The following is a 20,135-nucleotide window of genomic DNA, read 5'->3' as shown; positions in this document are numbered from 1 at the left end:
GGCCAACAAAATGAAGAGAGGTAGAAGAAAGTTTGCAAACTTGGTTTCGGTGAAAGATAGTCCACAACAACGCCCAACATCGTAAGTATTTCACGCTACTACTACATGCTTGAATTGGTAGTTTTCAAATTTGACTAAATCTAACAAGATTTTGATTTTTATTAACAGTGTTGATTGCAGAATTATTGTATGTTATATCATGCGCCAAATCATAAGAGATGAGCCTATTGCAAATTCTATGGAAGATGATGAAATTAACAATTTTCGAGCGTCAATAGTGCATCTATTTTTGAATGATTATCCAAAAGCATAGACTGAGGAACAATTCAACCTAAAAAAAAAAAAAGGGCAAAGAGCTAAGACCTCAAGGATGACAATGTGGACAACTTTTAGGAAACTACTGTGAATGATGTATGTAATTTCGGTTTTTGTAAATGAAAGAATGGTGAAAAAGTAATTGTAAGTGAAAGAATACTAAAAGAGTATTAGATAATACATGTTATGTCTATTGTTCTAGTAAATTTTATTGTGGTTTAGTGATTAATACATTATTATAGCAGGATATTGTTTTGTCTGGAAATGAATGTTGTTATGGATAGAATACAATGATACAGGTTATACTTGTGTATCTTTGATGATATATGTAGTTGTGTTGTTAGATTATTTTTGCACAAAAATTGCATGATGATCATTAGGGGAGTTTGTGTATTATGGTAAATTTTGGTGCAAGTTGGAAATGTTTTTCTAAGGGGCTACCATACTGTCTGAAATAAAGTAAAATTTTACTCTGCATAAAAATTTTTATGCAGAGTAAAATTTTACTTTACACTAAAATATGAGTAAATTGTTACACTCTGAATCTAAAAGTAAAATTTTACTCTGCAGAAAAGTAAAATTTTACTCTGAATAAGAGTAAAATATTACACTTTGAATCTAAAAATAAAATTTTACTTTGCATAAAAGTAAAATTTTACTCTGAAATAAGAATGAAATGTTACACTCTGAATCTAAGAGTAAAATGTTACACCTTGAATCTAAAAGTAAAATTGTACTCTATATAAAAGTAAAATTTTACTCTGAAATAAGAGTAAAATGTTACACCCTGATTCTAAAAGTAAAATTTTACTTTGTATAAAAGTAAAATTTTACTTTGAATAAGAGTAAAATTTTACACTTTGAATCTAAAAGTAAAATTTTACTTTGAAAAATACGTAAAATGTTAGACTCAGAATCTAAAAGTAAAATGTCACTCTGCATAAAAGTAAAATTTTACCCTCTATAAAAGTAAAATTTTACTCTAAAATAAAGTAAAATTTTGCTGTAAAACCACATGCTCATTATACCCATAGACAACCATTCAACAACATAGTAAATTTTTACTTTGAAATGCAGTAAAGTTTTACTTTCATGTGAATGAGGGCAATGTTTTACTCTGGAAAAAGTAAAATTTGACTCTGCAATAAAGTAAAAGTTTACTCTGAAATATCAAAAAATTTTACTTTGAAAGCAAAGGCTGAGCACAGCCATTTCAAACCTTCACACCTATTGAACAAACTCCATTATAAGTTCATTCACATGAAACTTATTCAACCACAATAAAAAAATATATTAAAATGTCAAACTCAACCACAAAGCATATCAGAAACTTGAACAGACAACCATTCAAGAACATAGTAAAAATGTTTTTTATTGCAATGTCTCATTACAAATCTAGTCTAAAAGACTATACTATTATTGCTATGAACTATTTATTGCAGAAGAACTGCATTATTTTCATACTTCTATTACAAAATCAATAATGCCTTTCATGGCAATGTCTCCTTACAACTCTTCTTATTATGACCGTACTTCTTGCATCTATCACACTGTACTCGGCTTATCTTCTCACCCCTAGATGGAATCCTATTCTTCCTTGGCCTACCAGGTGGCTTCTTACAAATTGGAGGAAGGACAACAAGATCATCCATAGCTACAAGAGGTTTCTCAACAGTGGGTATTAGATAAACAGACTCAGCATAGCAAGTTTTGAACTTGCTAGTGTAATAAAATGGTTCCACATGTGCATACAAATCACCTCCGCTCTTTTGGATAGTGGTCGCCGTGTGAGCACAAAGAAATCCATTCAATTGCCATTGGTAACATGAGCAAGTTCTATTCAAGAGGTCAACGCTAACCGATGGCCGGGATTGAACCTCAAAAACATGATCACTTGAACGACTAACCAACCAAGTTCTTCCACTTTTAAGAGCATTTACTAATGTTGAATCCATTTCTGGACAAAGAAAAGTATTTCATTTCTTAGCTTGTTCTCTCTTTCTCGACATCAAATCCATGATCTTCAACCTAATTGAATCAATCATCTTCGTAGTGGGCAAATGACGAGCTTGACGGATCCATGAATTGAAAGACTCTGCCACATTTGAGTGCATTTCATCGTATTTTTGTCCTTTAAGATATGCATTAGTCCACTTGTTATAGGGCAAATTGGATAGAAACCTACAAACAATCATTTTTCCCTCATCTTGTAATTCTTTCAAACACTAATTAAAACATCCCACTGTCGGAGCATAAGCACATGAAGAAAACAAAAAAACTATTTTACTCCTGAAAGTATTGCTGAAACTTGGACCGGAGAACCTATCCCTCAAATTGGCCTTCAAGTGTTGGAGACAAAAATAGTGGTAAGCGTAGGTGAAACCTTGGGTAAAGCCTCCAAAAGTCCAGCGTTCTGATCAGATATGAAGGTAATTGGTCTTTCATCCAACAATATATTCGAAAAATGCATAAAAAACCATTCCCAACTGTCTGTAGTCTCCGTATCGACAATTGCCATTGCAAGAGGGAAAAAACCTGAAAAATAACATTTTACAATTAGTTTGTATATTAAACGAAAATGACAAATATAGTAGATTTTACCTTGAATAACAGTAACATGTTACTCTGAAAATAAGTAACATGTTACTTTGAGAATAAGTAACTTGTTACTTTTAAAAAAACTATAGTAATATCTACCTTGATCCCCATCCTTCGTTGTAACTGTTAACAAGGTGCCCTTATATTTCCCCTTCAGAAAAGTTCCATCGATAAACAATATAGGATGACAATGCCTAAACCCTTGAATGGAAGCATTAAATGCAACAAAAAACCTCTTGAACCGTCCACTTTGATGGTTATAGTCAAGACGCAAATAGCTACCAGGATTTGTGCTCATCACAATATCCATATACCATCAAATTTCATCATAAGACATAGAGAAATCTCAAAAAGTAGTAGTCCTAGCTTTCTCAACTCCCAACCAAGCATGATTGTACGTAATGGTGAGCCCGTATTGATCTGTAAATTGTCGCACAACATCAATTGGACGAGTTTGGGGATTCCGACGAACTTCATTAACAATCAAACTTACAACCAAATTTGTACTCATCATTTAGTTTTTAGAAGTACGAACTGCAGCTCTACAAGTTTGCTCATCATGTAGAGTCCTAATGTAGAAAAAATTATTAGCACTTTCTAGAGATGCATGTACTTGCCATAAACAAGCTTTGGACCTCCGCATTGAACACACAGCAGTGACTCGACATTTCTCATTCTTCACATACACAAACTCAAATCATATCTCAATGGCATATTTACATAATGCAGTTCGGAAATCCTTTGCACCTCCAATAAATCTTTGACCTACATGAGTAATTCCATTCACCCATCCACAAGACAACAAAGTCCTTTCTTCATGTTGACAAAACATAGGGAGTAAATCCATTTCATCATCAGTAATGTTGGGTCCACTAGTATCCCCTGATTCTCTAACTCCATATTTTTCATTTGAAATGCCCATTTCAGTAATAGTCACATCAACCCGGTCAACACCAAAGGGATAAACAAGCGACAACATATTCTAAAAATCAGAACCATCATCAATCATGCATTGCGAATGTCCAGGAAAACAGTACGATAACAGTATGCAACCACTACTGTCAAACTTCTTCAATTTACAACTTAAGAAATCAGTTAAATCCTTTAACGTGCAGTTTGACACAACTTTGAACACAATGGTACGATCACCATACTTGCATAACAACATAAGATGTGGAACCATTTTACAAATCTGCAATCAATTAACAGTAAAAATTTACTGTCAATCAAAGTAAAATTTTACTGTCACTATCAAAGTAAAATTTTACTGTCACTACAAGTCCAAAAGTTAAGATTATTTTGATCTAATACCTATTCCTCATATGGTCATACAAATCATTTTTAGACATTCTAGTTTGGCTTCTTTGAACATCTTAGAATATGACTTCTTTGGAACTAATGGACGAGTCTTTATGAAGTTCTCTAAGTCTAAAAATAGTTCATGCCTACGCAATTTCACCTCTTGGCGGTAAAATTTTACTATCATTCTAACACCAGAGTAAAATTTTACTCTCATTCTAAACAGAGCACGTACCAGAGTAAAATTTTACTCTAATTCTCTCAAACAAAAAACAGAGCAATAGAACCAGAGTAAAATTTTACTCTCATTCTCTCAAACAAAAAACAGAGCAATAGAACCAGAGTAAAACTTTACTCTGAATCTATCAAAAGAAATCAGATCAAACATAACAAAAATAAATTTAAAAAAAACAAACAAACAAAAACAAAAAAAATTAATCAATAAATCAACATACCTAATTGAGAAGAAAAACCTCTAAAACTTGATCAACAGTCACAAATCTCAATGAAACTCTCATTTAATTGAGAGTGTTAATCGTCGGCGGCGAGATCGTCTATCATTGACTAAGTGAGAAATCTTCGGCTGCAAGATCTTTAGATTTGGAGATCATCTTCATCGATTTCGTTCCTGATTTCGCAAATCGTAGAAAATCGTATAGAGCTCAAATTTCAAATATTTGAAATATATGATACGTATATATAGAATGGCAATATTGCCATAAAAAAAATAGAAATTATAAAATGTCCTTATTAAGGTAGGCATTTTCTACTCAGGAGCTTTTTGAAAGAAAATTAATTGAATTATTCTTAACCCTAATAAAAAGATTCAAAAGGAGGGTTTCACCAAAAATCTCTAAAAAAAATTCCATAAAAAAAAACTTTTTTCCTATACCTACCCACACATTTTTTTTAGAGTAGTTAACTGCCTTAGCAATTTTAAATTTTGAAAATCAAATTTACAAATTTTCTTTCAAATTTAAATAATAATACGGGGTACGTGGGGCCTCCCAGTTATATTTTATTTATAGGAATATTACCGGGTTGGGGGGGAATAATTATAAATTGATGAAAATTTTAAGAATTTAATTTTAATTATTAATGTATATAAAATGTTTCAATAATTTGTAACTACTTTTTAAAAATATGTACTAAATTAAAACTTTCTAATATTTAAAAAAATATATATATATATATATATAGAGTCACACGTTAAAATATCACAATTGAAAATTCAATCGGCTTGGATTTTAAGGATTCATTTTTAAAAAAATTGAATTTTTTTTTTATTTTATTTTTTCTAATTTTTTTTAAATATTCTAAGTATTTTTTTTTTAATTTTTAGATATACTTAACATAAATACACTTAAAAAATATAATATTTTAAAAAAATCTTTAGAAAATTTATTAAATATAAAAAAAATATGAAAATTCAGTATATTTTTTTATATTCTTGTATATTTGTTAATTTTTTAAATATTTTTTATAAGTATTTTACTTTTTAGATGCATCTAGCTAAGGTGTATTTAAAAAAATAAAAAGATTATTTAAAATTTTAAAAATATTCACTAAAATAAAAAAACTTAATTTTTAAAAAAATTAAATTTAGAAAACTGAAACCAAATATATTGATATTATCATAATTATTTCATAATATTTTTATAAAATATACACATTTATATGTATATTTCACATTATTTAATTTATTTTTTATAAACATAAATTATATATTACTAATAAGTATGCAAAAATAGGGTAAAAACACAAAAACAATTACTAAAATATTCTCAGCAACAGCAGCAGAGATTGAGATTGAGAGCTCAACAATGGCGTCCTCCTCTTCACTTGCCTCAATTCTCACTTCTTCCTCTTCTCCTCCTTCACTCCATCGCAAATCTCTCACTCAGTTTGACTCCCCATCCTCATCATCATCGTCCAAAATCTTCTACGGCCGCAATTTCTGAGCTTTCTGGGATATATCAGTCAATGCCTTCTCGAGCTCATTCTTCCAAGGAGGATTTGGAACCAAATACGACCTTCCAAACCCTCACGGGTCGGGCATTACGGCGGTTGAAGACGAGGAGGAGCCCCAGTGCCCACCCGGCCTTCGTCAATACGAAACCATGGCCGTTTTGAGGTCCAACATGTCTGAAGACGAGCGACTCGCTCTTACCAACAAGTACGAAGAGGTATACTAGATATGCATATACAATTTCACCTTCTCAATTTGTGTCAATTTTTAGAGTTTGTACACAAGTTTAGAGCTGATTTTAATTGATTTGTTATAATTTGAGTAATTAATCCAAGCTATTATGGGGTTCAAAATTTGAATGTGAGGTAGGTGCTTCAAAATTTTGACCTTTTGTACTTTGAAGATGATAATGTGGTGAGATATGGACAACATGGTTCACTTTGGAAGTGATTTTGAAGTTGCATAGTCACATCTCAAATATCATAGGCTTGAACATGTTTATGTACTATCTGTTTTTTCTTTTTCTTTTTTCTGTGGAAAAATATTGAAACAAAGGGGAAAAGATGTGAAAGGAGTTACAATGCAGCTTAAGAGACAGAAAAAGATTGCAGCTTTCCTGCAACATCCATGCAAAAATTTGTGTTAAGCTCTTATAACCTATAGGAAGCTTGTCGAGGGAGGATTTAAGAGGCGGCAATGAGGGTAAAGAGACTTGTGCCAAAATTGATTAAATGACCTGTAAAAGGATTTTTTTTTTTTTTTCCATATCTAATAGAGATAATTTAGCTGAAATACTTTTGGATTGAGACTCTCCTTGTGAGAGGACATTCCGGGGACAATTTAGAGGGGCACTCAAAAGTTGTCAAGGAATTTGTATAAAAATACAAAGCACCAATTCTAAGAGCATGGAAACTGGCACTGATTAGACACTCCCGACATGTGTTGGACAAGCATTCAAATGTGTCGTATTTTTTAAACATCAAATGTATTTTGTACGGATCCTTTTATGCATGAGAGTTAAACAAACTCTTCGCCCCTCTGCCCTATAGAATTATTAAAACAGCATGAAGAGCAGGAAAATGCCATTTTCTTTCACATTATGATTTACTTTTTTTCATCAGCAAAGGCAAGATTATGATAAAGAATACCAAAAATACTTACTTTTGGATAGTTTGTCCTTCCATAGATGTCTTCTTCAACAAGAATGTCAATCATCTTGTAATTGCTATGACGGCTTGGCTCCAGCAATTCATCAACATTGATGAAGTGCATCTGTGGTCCTTAAATAAAAGGCTGCATAAACAATACAATTTTCCTTGGTAAGTCAAATGAAAATATTAATATTATGCTGACAATTGAAAATAGATAAGGATAACCTGTTGCACTTGGTCAAAAGCATTCCAGAACACCAGTAGTTGCTGATTGCTAAAACTTGCCATTAATCCTTTGATTAACCTTGCGAGGGGTAGTGGTATCACTTCTTGGGTTTGGGGAGCTGTACCGAGTGCATAGGGCTATCTCAATCTATTTCATACATTTTTGAATCAACACAGCTTATCTAAATCACTTGCATAAATGTGTAGTTCATTCAAGCTTTTTGATGAATTGCTAGAGATGAATCATTATGGAAGTAAATTTAGTGATGATGATGAACACATGTAGTGCAGAAAATTATTGTTGAATTGACCATTCGAGGTCATGTAGTATTGAGGTATTTTATCTTATCCTCGATGTATATGATGAATTGCTAGAGAAGTTACCCTTTTATTTATTTATTTTTTATTTTTTTTAAGGGGTGGGATTTCCAACACCCAAAAAAAAGGGGGAAAAAATGTCGCATTCCTTCAATGAGATTATCTTATACTGCATGCCATAATGGTAGTCCAAGAGTTTGTTTGGATAGATATGGATTTCAAATGGAGGGATTTGAGTTTGAAATTTATAAAAATACTGAAGAGTTGGCTATTATAGGTGGATAGAAAAAAACTATAGAACAAGAAAATACGGAATAGAAGAGATATATTTTAGTAGAATCCTTATAACTAGAAAAAGAGTGTGATAAAGCTATTTAATTCAATCTTGAAATTTATAGGTAAATTGTCAAATCTAAATTTGAGTTATTCTGCTTAAATGATTAATGTCAAATCCATAATACAAATGACACCGAAATCTATCTCATGAATTTGAGTTGAAGTGTTGATTTCTTGCATGAATTAGCACATCTGAAACCTCAGGGAGTAAGTATTGTGTTGTGACTTTGCAATGTTGATTTGAGTGCTCATTTTGCAGTTGCTTGTTGCTGGGGGAGGCATGCACGTTGAGGTGTTCAATAGAGGGATCATTCCACTCGCCTACAGCATCAAGAAGAAGAACAAAGCTGGAGAGACTAACACTTACTTGGATGGTATTTTCCTCCTCTTCACTTGTCCACGGCAGTTCTTGAGGCAACACTGAAAGCAGATGATGACGTAATTCGCTCATTCAGTTGTAAAATAAGGAAGAGAAAGTACTGATGTAGGGTTGTGTAATTTAGAGAGGAAGATGGATTGAAAACCACTTGTTTTTAAGCTTATATATTGATTGAAGGCCTCTTTTCTTGGCAGCTGTTTTTGGATAGTAATTTGTTTGTGCAACATAAATCAGTTTTCTGGCAGCAAGAAGACTTTCTGCATTACAATTTTATTGCTTGAAGTTGCAGTATAGGAATTCTGTTGGACATAGGGGCGGGAATTGTGTCGTGTTTCTCATGTTTGTGTCAAATTTTCTTCAAACCCACTTATGGTCGTTCGTGTTTTAGAAAAATCTTAAGTTTTTCTTCAGACCCTTTTGCTGCTAAGAAGTTATAAACACAAAACTGGTTAACTTGATCAAATGTTGTTTCAATTGGCTCACTTTTCGGTGTTATTGTGCTGTGATCTTGATTTAGCAATAAATTCTATCTTTAAATTTCCCTATTTTTAACAATTGTTTGAGACAGGTGGACAAAAGATCCAATGCCTTCACAACATGGGTTCGAGGATAATGATCTTTCTCATACAGCACTAATTACAAACTAATTATTTTCTTGACAAAAATCTTATCTTGTCATAAAAGAGTCACAAGTGTTGTCCTCTGCCAATGATATTTTATGTGACTTTTACAATAAAGCATGCGTTGATTGGATCTGAAACGTCACCAGATTGTGGTTGGCCCAGAAATTTTTTCTATTTTCAAAAAATAAAAGTAAAAATAAAAAAGTTATAAAACTGCCCATCTCCGAGGATTATTAGGAATAAAGTGGGTGCACTTTGTTTGTTCAAATATAATTATGATCTGTTAGATTGAACTAAAAGCATTTCCTCCCCGTATCTTGAGAAATCTGATTTAGTGGGTGCAGTTTGAGGTATTACCTCTCACCCACTTTCAGAGAGAGAGAGAGAGAGAGAGTCTCTTCATGATCCACAAATAACAGTGAGATCTATCTATATGTATATCCAAGTAAAAGAAATGCACACATGAAACTGCTTTCTAGGAAGATAATATAAAAAGGGTAAAGATGCTTGCACCATTTAGGATCATGAAAAAAACAGGGACTCAAAGAAAAGTGAATTGGGTGTATGAAATAAGTGAGTCATCACAAATAGATCTTCACCACGAGTCTAGATAGTATCAAATTGGAGAGAATCTCGATTCTGTCACAATAATAAAAAAAAATAAACTATTATATGAAGCTCCTAAATGCGTTAATTTTTTATTTTTATTTTTTTACATGAAATTAATCAATTCGAGTGGCTTTTAGTGCATTAGAAGCATTTTTGTGAGGTTAGGTTCAACATCCATTACTTGCACCAATAAACCACAAGTCCATTGGGTGTACATTCCTAATCCTAATCCTAATCAGTAATAACCACTAGGGGCTCACTCAAGTAAACGATTTTTTTGGGTCAATAGTCTTGAATGATCGAACACAACCTACATGCGAGAAACGTGTTCAATAATCGCAGTTGACTTCGTTCCATACATTTTTATTTTCACACTAGACGGGAAAATTTGCTTCTAGTAAGATTCGAATTCTTGAATTCTTAATGACATGTAGAAATTTTGATCAATGTCTTATTAATTGAGTTGAACCCATCTTGCGGTTCTCCAAATATTTAGGTCTTGTTTGGTTTTGATTTGTCGGTACATAATACTGCTCGTTATAATTGTTTTAAAAATAAATTTAAAGGGTACAAAAGTAAAACCTTCTCTAACATCCATTTGTTTTAAGAGAAATGGTAGAATTCGGTCCGACAAGTGGTATCAAATTCAAATTGTCACGGGTTTGAGTCTTGAGAGCATCGTCGTGAGAGAGGGATTGTTGCTGCTCCTGATGGCTACTCTAAAAGGACTATTTAGCAGAGATAGTAGAACATGGTTTGATATTATTTTTTTTAGCTTTTTCACTCCCCAAAAAAATCATTATTATTACAAAATTAAAAAAAAAAATAAAGAAGAAAGAGCCACAACAGAAGAGAAAATAAAGGATCACACATATAATACAATTTTTTTTTATATCTTCATTACCATGCAAACTCATCTATTTATAAGCGATAAAACTTTAACTATTCACCACTATATATCATACCATGTGATTTACCACATAGCATACCACACTTCCCACATAGTAAATTTTTTTCCTATTTTCAGTTTGGCTCAAAACTTATTAGAATTCCAATTGCATCTCTTTATATGGTGTCACGACGCAAACCCGCTTCTATAGGTTTAGCATCGTAACCGGCCAGTAATTCTTGGATTACCAAAGGCCTCTGAACTGATTAGTAAAATTAAGGAGCTAGCGGAAGCAAATACATACATATAGTTGTCCAATGAGCTGTGCTGACTTATATGAAACGGAATATTTAAAACTTTATATATGTATCCAATAGTCACTCATACATTATACCCACACACATTAAAGTATCTTAAGTATAGCCAACAAAAGAAACAAGTTTCATATACGGAAACAACCGGAACTTTAACACGTGAGACACTTCGAGAACCTCCACGTGAGGCACAATGGTTGGCTGACAACAGAACACAGATCTAGACAAAAGCCTTCAGGCTCAATCTCCAGAATGCCCACCTATACATATATACACACAGTGAGCTAAAGCCCAGTGGATAACATCAATGTAAAGAGGTTAGTGAACGAAATCCGAACATTTCATAAGCGTAAAATAGATCATAGCATAAACATTCTTGTATCTGAACATAATAATGGTACATCACATAAAACACATCAGATATTGTCTTCCGACTAGAGTAATCGGTTCTGGATATCGATTAAACACATATCACCACAATGAAGTGGCTAACGAGATCTCATATTCACATTTATGTCATGGACTCGCATTTACATGCCGTCCCCCATGACTTGGGACTATCTGTGGATGCCATAATAGATTTCAAGCATAGGACATTCGTTTACGTAAATGATCATTTCAGAAATCATAACTCATCATAACTCGTTTGGAACATAATTCATATTAACATATCTTTGCAGAAATGTTACTCACAGTGGTTCTCGCAAACGGCCAATCAATCTCCAGACGTTGACCTATAAACACAAAAGTACATAACACCAACATATCTTATCATTACGAATTCATGTGGCCATCGCGGCTTAGCTTTCATTACAATGGTTCTTATTCTTTCTTATCACATAGATCAAAACACACACTTGTAATCTCTTAACTCGGTACATTCTTTTTCTTAGTGTGTTTTTACTCCATAACCTCATTAGTATGGCTTAATTAAGTCTTAGGAATGCCTAAGATGAAATGAGAATGCCAAAATATTTTGAAAAACACTTAGTCAAATTTCTGAAAACAGGGTCCCCGCTCGAGCGTAGCTTTCCTCGCTCAAGCGGATATGTAAAATATGAGTGGTCGCTCGAGCGTGGCTTCTTTCGCTCGAGCGATCTGCAAAGATATAAAACTTTTGAGAGCTTTCATTTCACGCTAGAGCGGACTTCAGGTCGCTCGAGTGGAAGTGCACGCACTCAGGGTGGTCGCTCGAGCGTGAACTCCTACGCTCGAGCGTAGATGCAAATTCTGAAATTTTTAGAATTGATCACCAAGCTCAAAACTCGAATTCAACTCTTCAAAACAATCTCTTGGGCCCCAAAACTTGAGATAACATAGTAAAATTGTAAAATATGAAGAATCAAAGATCATTTCATAAAATCATGGCTCAAGAGTTTGCCAAAAGCTCACAATTCATCTTGAAATTCAATAAGCAAAACATGCATGTGAAATCTTTCAAACTCTTTTCTTCAAAACTCATGAAACTAGCAAATTGAGCTCATAAGCTCCATGCATGTAAGAAATTCCTTCTCAAAACATGTATTCAAGTGATTAAACATGGTAATTCCAACATGCATGTACTTACCATAATAATTTAGATGTTCAAAATCAACTCAACATGTCAAAACTCCATAAAAAAAAAAAAATGCATGCATGTGGATTTCTCATCCAAATTCTCTTTCAAGACTTCAAAAACATGGGGTTGACTTACCAATTTGACAAAACTCATAGCTAACATGGTAAATTAACACCTACATGGGCATGTATGTATGAATTGTAACCCAATTCCTTATTCTAAGCTCAATGTACACATTTGAACACATAATCTTCATGTTGATAACTCAGATTCATAAATTAGGGGTTGAATTCATACCTATAGTCTTGAATTAATCTAGCTCTAGCTTAGTTTTGATGAATCTTAGCAAAGATCTTCAATTCTCCTTCAATCTCTCTCTAGAATTGCACACACTCTCTCTCTCTAAAATAAATTCTCAGAATTTTGCACTCAAAATGGACAAGGATGAGCTCAAATGAGTTGAAGGGGCTCATATTTATATTTATGATGCTATAATACATTAATTAGAACATCAGGCTAACCAAACACAACTTAATAAATCAGGCTGAATTAGTTTTTAATAAAATTTGCCATATGGTTCTAAAAAATTCCAAATAACACATTTATGTAACCAATTCCAATTTCGGATGCCGATAAGGCTTTCAATTTTCATATTAAACCGGAGTTCCAGACAGATATTTCTACAAGTAACAGATAGAAAGTCAAAGATCATGCAAAAATACATAATAAGCACCTAATTTATTTTATCTACTTAATTAACATCCTTAATTATGGATTTGTGGCTAATTATGGATCGGGGTTGTTGCAGTCTCCCCACCTTATGAAGTTTGGTTCTCCAAACTTGAGTTATCTTATATCAAAAGAAATAATGCCCATCATAAATATAACTTCAACTCTTTATAAAACAGAAGCATAACCATCTTCATAAATATGTTCAAAACCCAATCTCGACGCTATCTCCTTACCAGAAATAGAATCATAAATCATATACAGAGATTAGGGTTCATATCAAAACAGAGTCTTATGCACATTCAAATTTTAGTCAGAAACAGATTCATATTCAAATCACATACAGAAATCCAAGTTCATGCTTAATCTTACATAGCACATTCGTTAGCGCTACAAATCACATATAAAGCATCAAAGGTCATATTTGTCAGTTCCATAAAGGAATCTTCGGTACCGAGTAACATATCTCATACATTAGCCACAGTATTGTTTCCCCAGGACGAGGGCCTGGGCCACAATATTATCCCCCGGGCTAGGGCCTCATGACCATAAGCCACAGTATTATGTCCCCTGGGCGAGGGCCTCTGCTAAGGATACCATAAATACTTTTCAAAGAAAATTGGATAATTATTCATTCACACAAAACATAGCATTTCAGAAAACTCATCATTTCATATCATCAGAAAATAATTAAAGTTAAACATAACTTTACAGAGTTATTACTCACATTACTTATATCAAATACTTATCGGACGTCATAGATTCACATTGTTTCCATTTTCATAAGTAATTTCTCCTGTCAAGTTATAGAGACTTGATTTATTCATTTCCGAGTCATTTGTCCGGTCTTTGTTCTATTTGGTTTTCAATTCGGTAATCCATTACAGTTAGTCCAGATCATCCAAAGTATACCAGAAATACAAGGCAAATTCGTGCACTAACCCCATAGCAGTAAACGAAATTCTGAAGTAATCATTCATATACTATTCATCAGCCTCAATTCCCACAAATTCAATCGTACTACGTGTTAACACAGAAGCAGTCATTCACAGAACATACTGATTACATATACTTCCAAGTAGTCAGAGTTTATAATCAAACTAGTTTGTTGCCAACAAGTCCTATCAGTTTTGAAGTGCAGTAACACAAAAGCAATCATTCTCCTAGTCAAATAAGTTCATGGTAGTAACAGTAATACCGGAGCAATTAACCACATGTCATGTATACAGTATTCCCATATTCTCCAAGCATAAGTTACAAAATTCTATAATCCCATTCACGTGTGTTCCAATCAGTTCTAGGCATATGGTTAAAAGCTATTTATAATCACATAGTCAGCTATTGCCCGTTCATATTCTTCGTAAGTGTTCAAAATTGATTCAAATTTTCATTCGGTTAGTTCTCTTAGCAACACAACCCTGTCATTCAATCATAAGCAATTCACAAGCCCCCATAATGTAATCAAACCAGATAATGGTTCTCGAATTAGGTAAGGTTCTCCTCAGATCAAATCAAAGTAAAGTCCTATCAGATCATATCACATGAAAATTCCATCCAATCAGACCAAACAAAAGTTCAGAGTGTATGCCATTAAACAAAAGTTCTATCAGTTCAAACAAAGGTCTCATCAAACCAAGGTTCTATAGTTCATACTCCATTCGCTTAGGTACACAGTCAATAGTTCTACAGTGGTTCTAAGTTCATTAGTTCTCAAAATCACCTCAGAGCCATGAATCATAATAGTCCATATCAAAGTGTTTCAGGTCATATACGATGTGTTCTCCAAATAAGTTTACATGTAAGTGTACAGGCATGCAGTTGTTCATATCGAGAGGTAAGCATCATAGTCAATATAGCAATTTGTTATGCAGAAGTTCCAATTCGGTCATACAATCCTTAAAGCATAGGCTCACTGGTCTAGTCAAATAGTCTTGTCAATTTTTAACAATCGTAGTTTACAGTTTAGAGTTTATCGCTCGGGGTCTTTACTTAGTCATACAATCCCAGAGTCATAGTCCCAACAGTCAAGTTATCAAAACAAATAACATATCAATCATTCTGAGCAAAGGTATAGTCATATATGTACATGTCCAGAGTCTAATAACATTCTCAAGCAAAGGTATACATATATATATATAAGTCCAAACATTTTCCATAGCATAGGTAATTGTTAAACATAAGGGTCCAATGTGTCACACATATAGTTCACATCAAACCGTAGGTCTCAAAGTGTTCATTAACCACAGTTCAACCCCATCAATTCTAATAGTATTACAAGCGAGGACATATATATACAGATACGAGTCTAGGATCAATTATCATTTAGGCATTCGTTCACAATTTCATAAGCAAAAGTTCATTCTTCCAAACTGACATAGGTTCTCAATTTCAAAAGTTCCATACGTGACTGATTCACGTATATAATTCGAGTTCATGGGTCTAATCATTCAACAGTTTCAGTCAATATATAGCAATTCAGTTCAAGTCATGGTCATACAGATTTCCCAATTCACTTTTCATACACACGTTTTACACATAATTAAGGTAATACCTGTGTCAGTTGTTTTAGTATTCCGAGCATCTCCTAGAACCAGGATGTAAACCCTTCCTTGCCTCTAGGTGTTGTTCAGATGAGCTCGTGAGCAAGATTTAGCCAAGTGTCCTTTCTGTCCACATCTAAAACAAGCTCCTAATAGGCAGCGACAAATGCCCCAATGTTGTTTCCCACATTCTCTACAGATAGGTATATCATTGTTCACATTGCTTCCTCGACTTTTATTGTTCAAAGTTATTGCCCTAGATTTTTCATTCACAGAGGTCATCGAGTTTCTAGTCATTTCAACTTTCTGTTTCTTTCCCTCTTATTCAGTTGATGATGTTGATTTTGATACTTTCAAGGCTGCCATGTTTGCCTCAGACTTTTATTGTTCAAAGTTATTGCCCTAGATTTTTCATTCACAGAGGTCATCGAGTTTCTAGTCATTTCAACTTTCTGTTTCTTTCCCTCTTATTCAGTTGATGATGTTGATTTTGATACTTTCAAGGCTGCCATGTTTGCCTCAGACATTAGGGCCCTATCAAGAACGTCCACATACTTTGACAATTTTAAAATGCCAACTCAGTCATACACATCTAGGTCAAGCACACCTTCAAATTTTCTAGCCTTTTTGTAGTCAGTGTCTATCATGTGGGGTGCATATTAGGCTAGTTCAGTAAATTTTGCTTCATATTCAACCACAGTCATATCACCTTGTTTTAGTTGTACAAATTCGGATAACTTTCTATCTTGGATGTGTTGGGGAAAATATTTTTCGAAGAAAATTTCTTTAAATCTATCCCATGTCACACCTTCATTATCATTTCGTACTAACATCCACCATCTCCTAACTTCTTCTTTGAATGTGAATGTTGCCAACAAAACTTTCTGTGCCTCAGTACACGGAAATGCTTCAAATATTTTCTCAGTTTCTAAAACCCAAGCCTCGGCTTTCAACGGTTTAATGCCCCCAGAAATTCCGGTGGTTTCATCTTACTATATTTCTGTGTCAACGTTATCAAATCATAATTAGCTAGTTCAAGTACATGTATTTGCCTTTGTTGTCGTTGACTCAAAGATTCGGTTAAGGCTTCAACCATTCTTTCTAACTGGCTAATTCTAGCATCAGAAGATTCAGATTTGTCTACATTTCTCATTTTTTCCTTCTAAACATAACCAGGGTGATTGTCAATATGGAAAAGTTCTTACTGATTTCATGTTTCATTTCGTATCAAACACGTTCATCATTTTATCTCAATTCAATTCACATAAGTTACGTAGTCTTTCACGTTCATATGCTCATGTTCACAAGAATTACACGTTCAATATTGAAATTGACATTACATGTTATTCTACATAACTTCTTTGTTCATGCACATAGGTTTCATTTCATTTCGTTTTCGATAAGGATATGTTCATAATAGTTCACACACTTACACATGATAATGCAATGTCCCTATTTCATTCCTAGGACATCTTATAGCTCATATGGACTCGTGTGTGCAGTATAACTCGTGCTCTGATACCACTCTGTCACGACCCAAACCCGCCCCTATAGGTTTAGCATCGTAACCGGCCAGTAATCCTTGCATTACCGAAGGCCTCTGAACTGATTAGCAAAATTAAGGGGCTAGCGGAAGCAAATACATACATATAGTTGTCCAATGAGCTGTGCTGACTTATATGAAATGGAATATTTAAAACTTTATATATGTATCCAATAATCATTCATACATTATACCCACACACATTAAAGTATCTTAAGTACAGCCAACAAAAGAAACAAGTTTCATATACGGAAACAACCGGAACTTTAACACATGAGACACTTCGGGAACCTCCACGTGAGACACAATGGTTGGCTGACAACAGAACACAGATCCAGACAAAAGCCTTCAGGCTCGATCTCCAGAATGCCCACCTATACATATATACACACAGTGAGCTAAAGCCCAGTGGATAACATCAATGTAAAGAGGTTAGTGAACGAAATCCGAACATGTCATAAGTGTAAAACAGATCATAGCATAAACATTCTTGTATCTGAACATAATAATGGTACATCACATATTGTCTTCCGACTAGAGTAATCGGTTCCGGATACCGATTAAACACATATCACCATAATGAAGTGGCTAACGAGATCTCATATTCACATTTATGTCATGGACCCGCATTTACATGCCGTTCCCCATGACTTGGGACTATCTATGGATGCCATAATAGATTTCAAGCATAGGACATTCGTTCACGTAAATGATCATTTTAGAAATCATAACTCATCATAACTCGTTTGGAACATAATTCATATTAACATATCTTTACAGAAATATTACTCACAGTGGTTCTCGCAAACGGTCAATCAATCTCCAGACGTTGACCTACAAACACAAAAGTACATAACACCAACATACCTTATCATTACGAATTCATGTGGCCATCACGGCTTAGCTTTCATTACAATGGTTCTTATTTTTTCTTATCACATAGATCAAAACACACACTTGTAATCTCTTAACTTGGTACATTCCTTTTCTTAGTGTGTTTTTACTCCATAACCTCATTACTATGGCTTAATTAAGTCTTAGGAATGCCTAAGATGTAATGAGGATGCCAAAATATTTTGGAAAACACTTAGTCAAATTTTTGAAAACAGGGTCCCCGCTTGAGCGTAGCTTTCCTCGCTCGAGCGTGGCTTCCTTCGCTCGAGCGATCTGCAAAGATATGAAACTTCTGAGAGCTTGCATTTCACGCTCGAGCAGACTTCAGGTCGCTCAAGCGGAAGTGCACGCACTCAGAGTGGTCGCTCGAGCGTGAACTCCTACGCTCGAGCGTAGATGCAAATTCTAGAATTTTCAGAATTGATCACCAAGCTCAAAACTCGAATTCAACTCTTCAAAACACATCTCTTGGGCCCCAAAACTTGAGATAATATAGTAAAATTGTAAAATATGAAGAATCAAAGATCATTTCATAAAATCATGGCCCAAGAGTTTGCCAAAAGTTCACAATTCATCTTGAAATTCAATAAGCAAAACACGCATGTGAAATCTTTCAAACTCTTTTCTTCAAAACTCATGAAACTAGCAAATTGAGCTCATAAGCTCCATGCATGTAAGAAATTCCTTCTCAAAACATGTATTCAAGTGATTAAACATGGTAATTCCAACATGCATGTACTTACCATAATAATTTAGATGTTCAAAATCAACTCAACATATCAAAACTCCATAAAAAAAAAAAAAAATGCATGCATGTGGATTTCTCATCCAAATTCTCTTTCAAGACTTCAAAAACATGGGGATGACTTACCAACTTGACGAAACTCATAGCTAACATGATAAATTAACACCTACATGGGCATGTATGCAGGAATTGTAACCCAATTCCTTATTCTAAGCTCAATGTACACATTTGAACACATAATCTTCATGTTGATAACTTAGATTCATAAATTAGGGGTTGAATTCATACCTATAGTCTTGAATTAATCTAGCTCTAGCTTAGTTTTGATGAATCTTAGCCAAGATTTTCAATTCTCCTTCAATCTCTCTCTAGAATTGCACACACTCTCTCTAAAATAAATTCTCAGAATTTTGCACTCAAAATGGACAAGGATGAGTTCAAATGAGTTGAAGGGGCTCATATTTATATTTATGATGCTATAATACATTAATTAGAACATCAGGCTAACCAAACACAACTTAATGAATCCGGCTGAATCAGGTTTTAATAAAATTTGCCATATGGTTCTAAAAAATTCCAAATAACACATTCATGTAACCAATTCCGATTTCGAATGCCGACAAGGCTTTCAATTTTCATATTAAAGCGAAGTTCCAGATAGATATTTCTACAAGTAGCAGATAGAAAGTCCAAGATCATGCAAAAATACATAATAAACACTTAATTTATTTTATCCACTTAATTAGCATCCTTAATTATGGATTTGTGGCTAATTACGGATCAGGGTTGTTACAGATGGTTATCCAAATATTTCACAACACTCCTAATTGGATAACCATATACTAAGAATATGCCTCGTTAAAACCTTACCAAAGAAAATTCAGTGGGAAAAAACATTTGGTGAAGGAAAAAGAGTACAATATTCTTGTATGTTATTTGTTTAGATTGTCTCATTAAAACCTTGCTAAGGAAAACCTAAGGGAAAAAACCTTAGACGAAGGAAAAAGAGAACAATCTACAAATTTACTAAAATTGATGACTTTTCCTCAATGCCTCACAATAGGTTTTTATGTCGACGCATCCCAATATGATGTACCAGCT

The 20,135-nt window shown here is 33.8% G+C and overlaps 1 protein-coding gene and 1 pseudogene across 2 annotated transcripts; one reads left to right on the top strand and one right to left on the bottom strand.

The window, feature by feature from the left end:
* Positions 1-1,805: 1,805 nt before the first annotated feature.
* LOC145802890 (uncharacterized) lies at positions 1,806-2,270 on the bottom strand. Its single transcript, XM_082895701.1, has one exon. The coding sequence runs from the start codon at positions 2,268-2,270 to the stop codon at positions 1,806-1,808; it is 465 nt and encodes a 154-aa protein (XP_082751827.1).
* Positions 2,271-5,980: 3,710 nt separating this feature from the next.
* On the top strand, positions 5,981-8,858 carry LOC114283687 (small ribosomal subunit protein bS6c-like; annotated as a pseudogene). The gene is made up of 2 exons (XR_014345464.1): positions 5,981-6,398; positions 8,471-8,858. The product of XR_014345464.1 is annotated as a small ribosomal subunit protein bS6c-like (transcript).
* Positions 8,859-20,135: the final 11,277 nt, after the last annotated feature.

This window comes from Camellia sinensis, chromosome 11 (assembly GCF_055761805.1).
Source record: "Camellia sinensis isolate YWXY chromosome 11, ASM5576180v1, whole genome shotgun sequence".
Lineage (NCBI taxonomy): Eukaryota > Viridiplantae > Streptophyta > Magnoliopsida > Ericales > Theaceae > Camellia > Camellia sinensis.
Note: the sequence above shows the minus strand (reverse complement) of the source record. Positions and strands in the feature narration are given on the sequence as shown.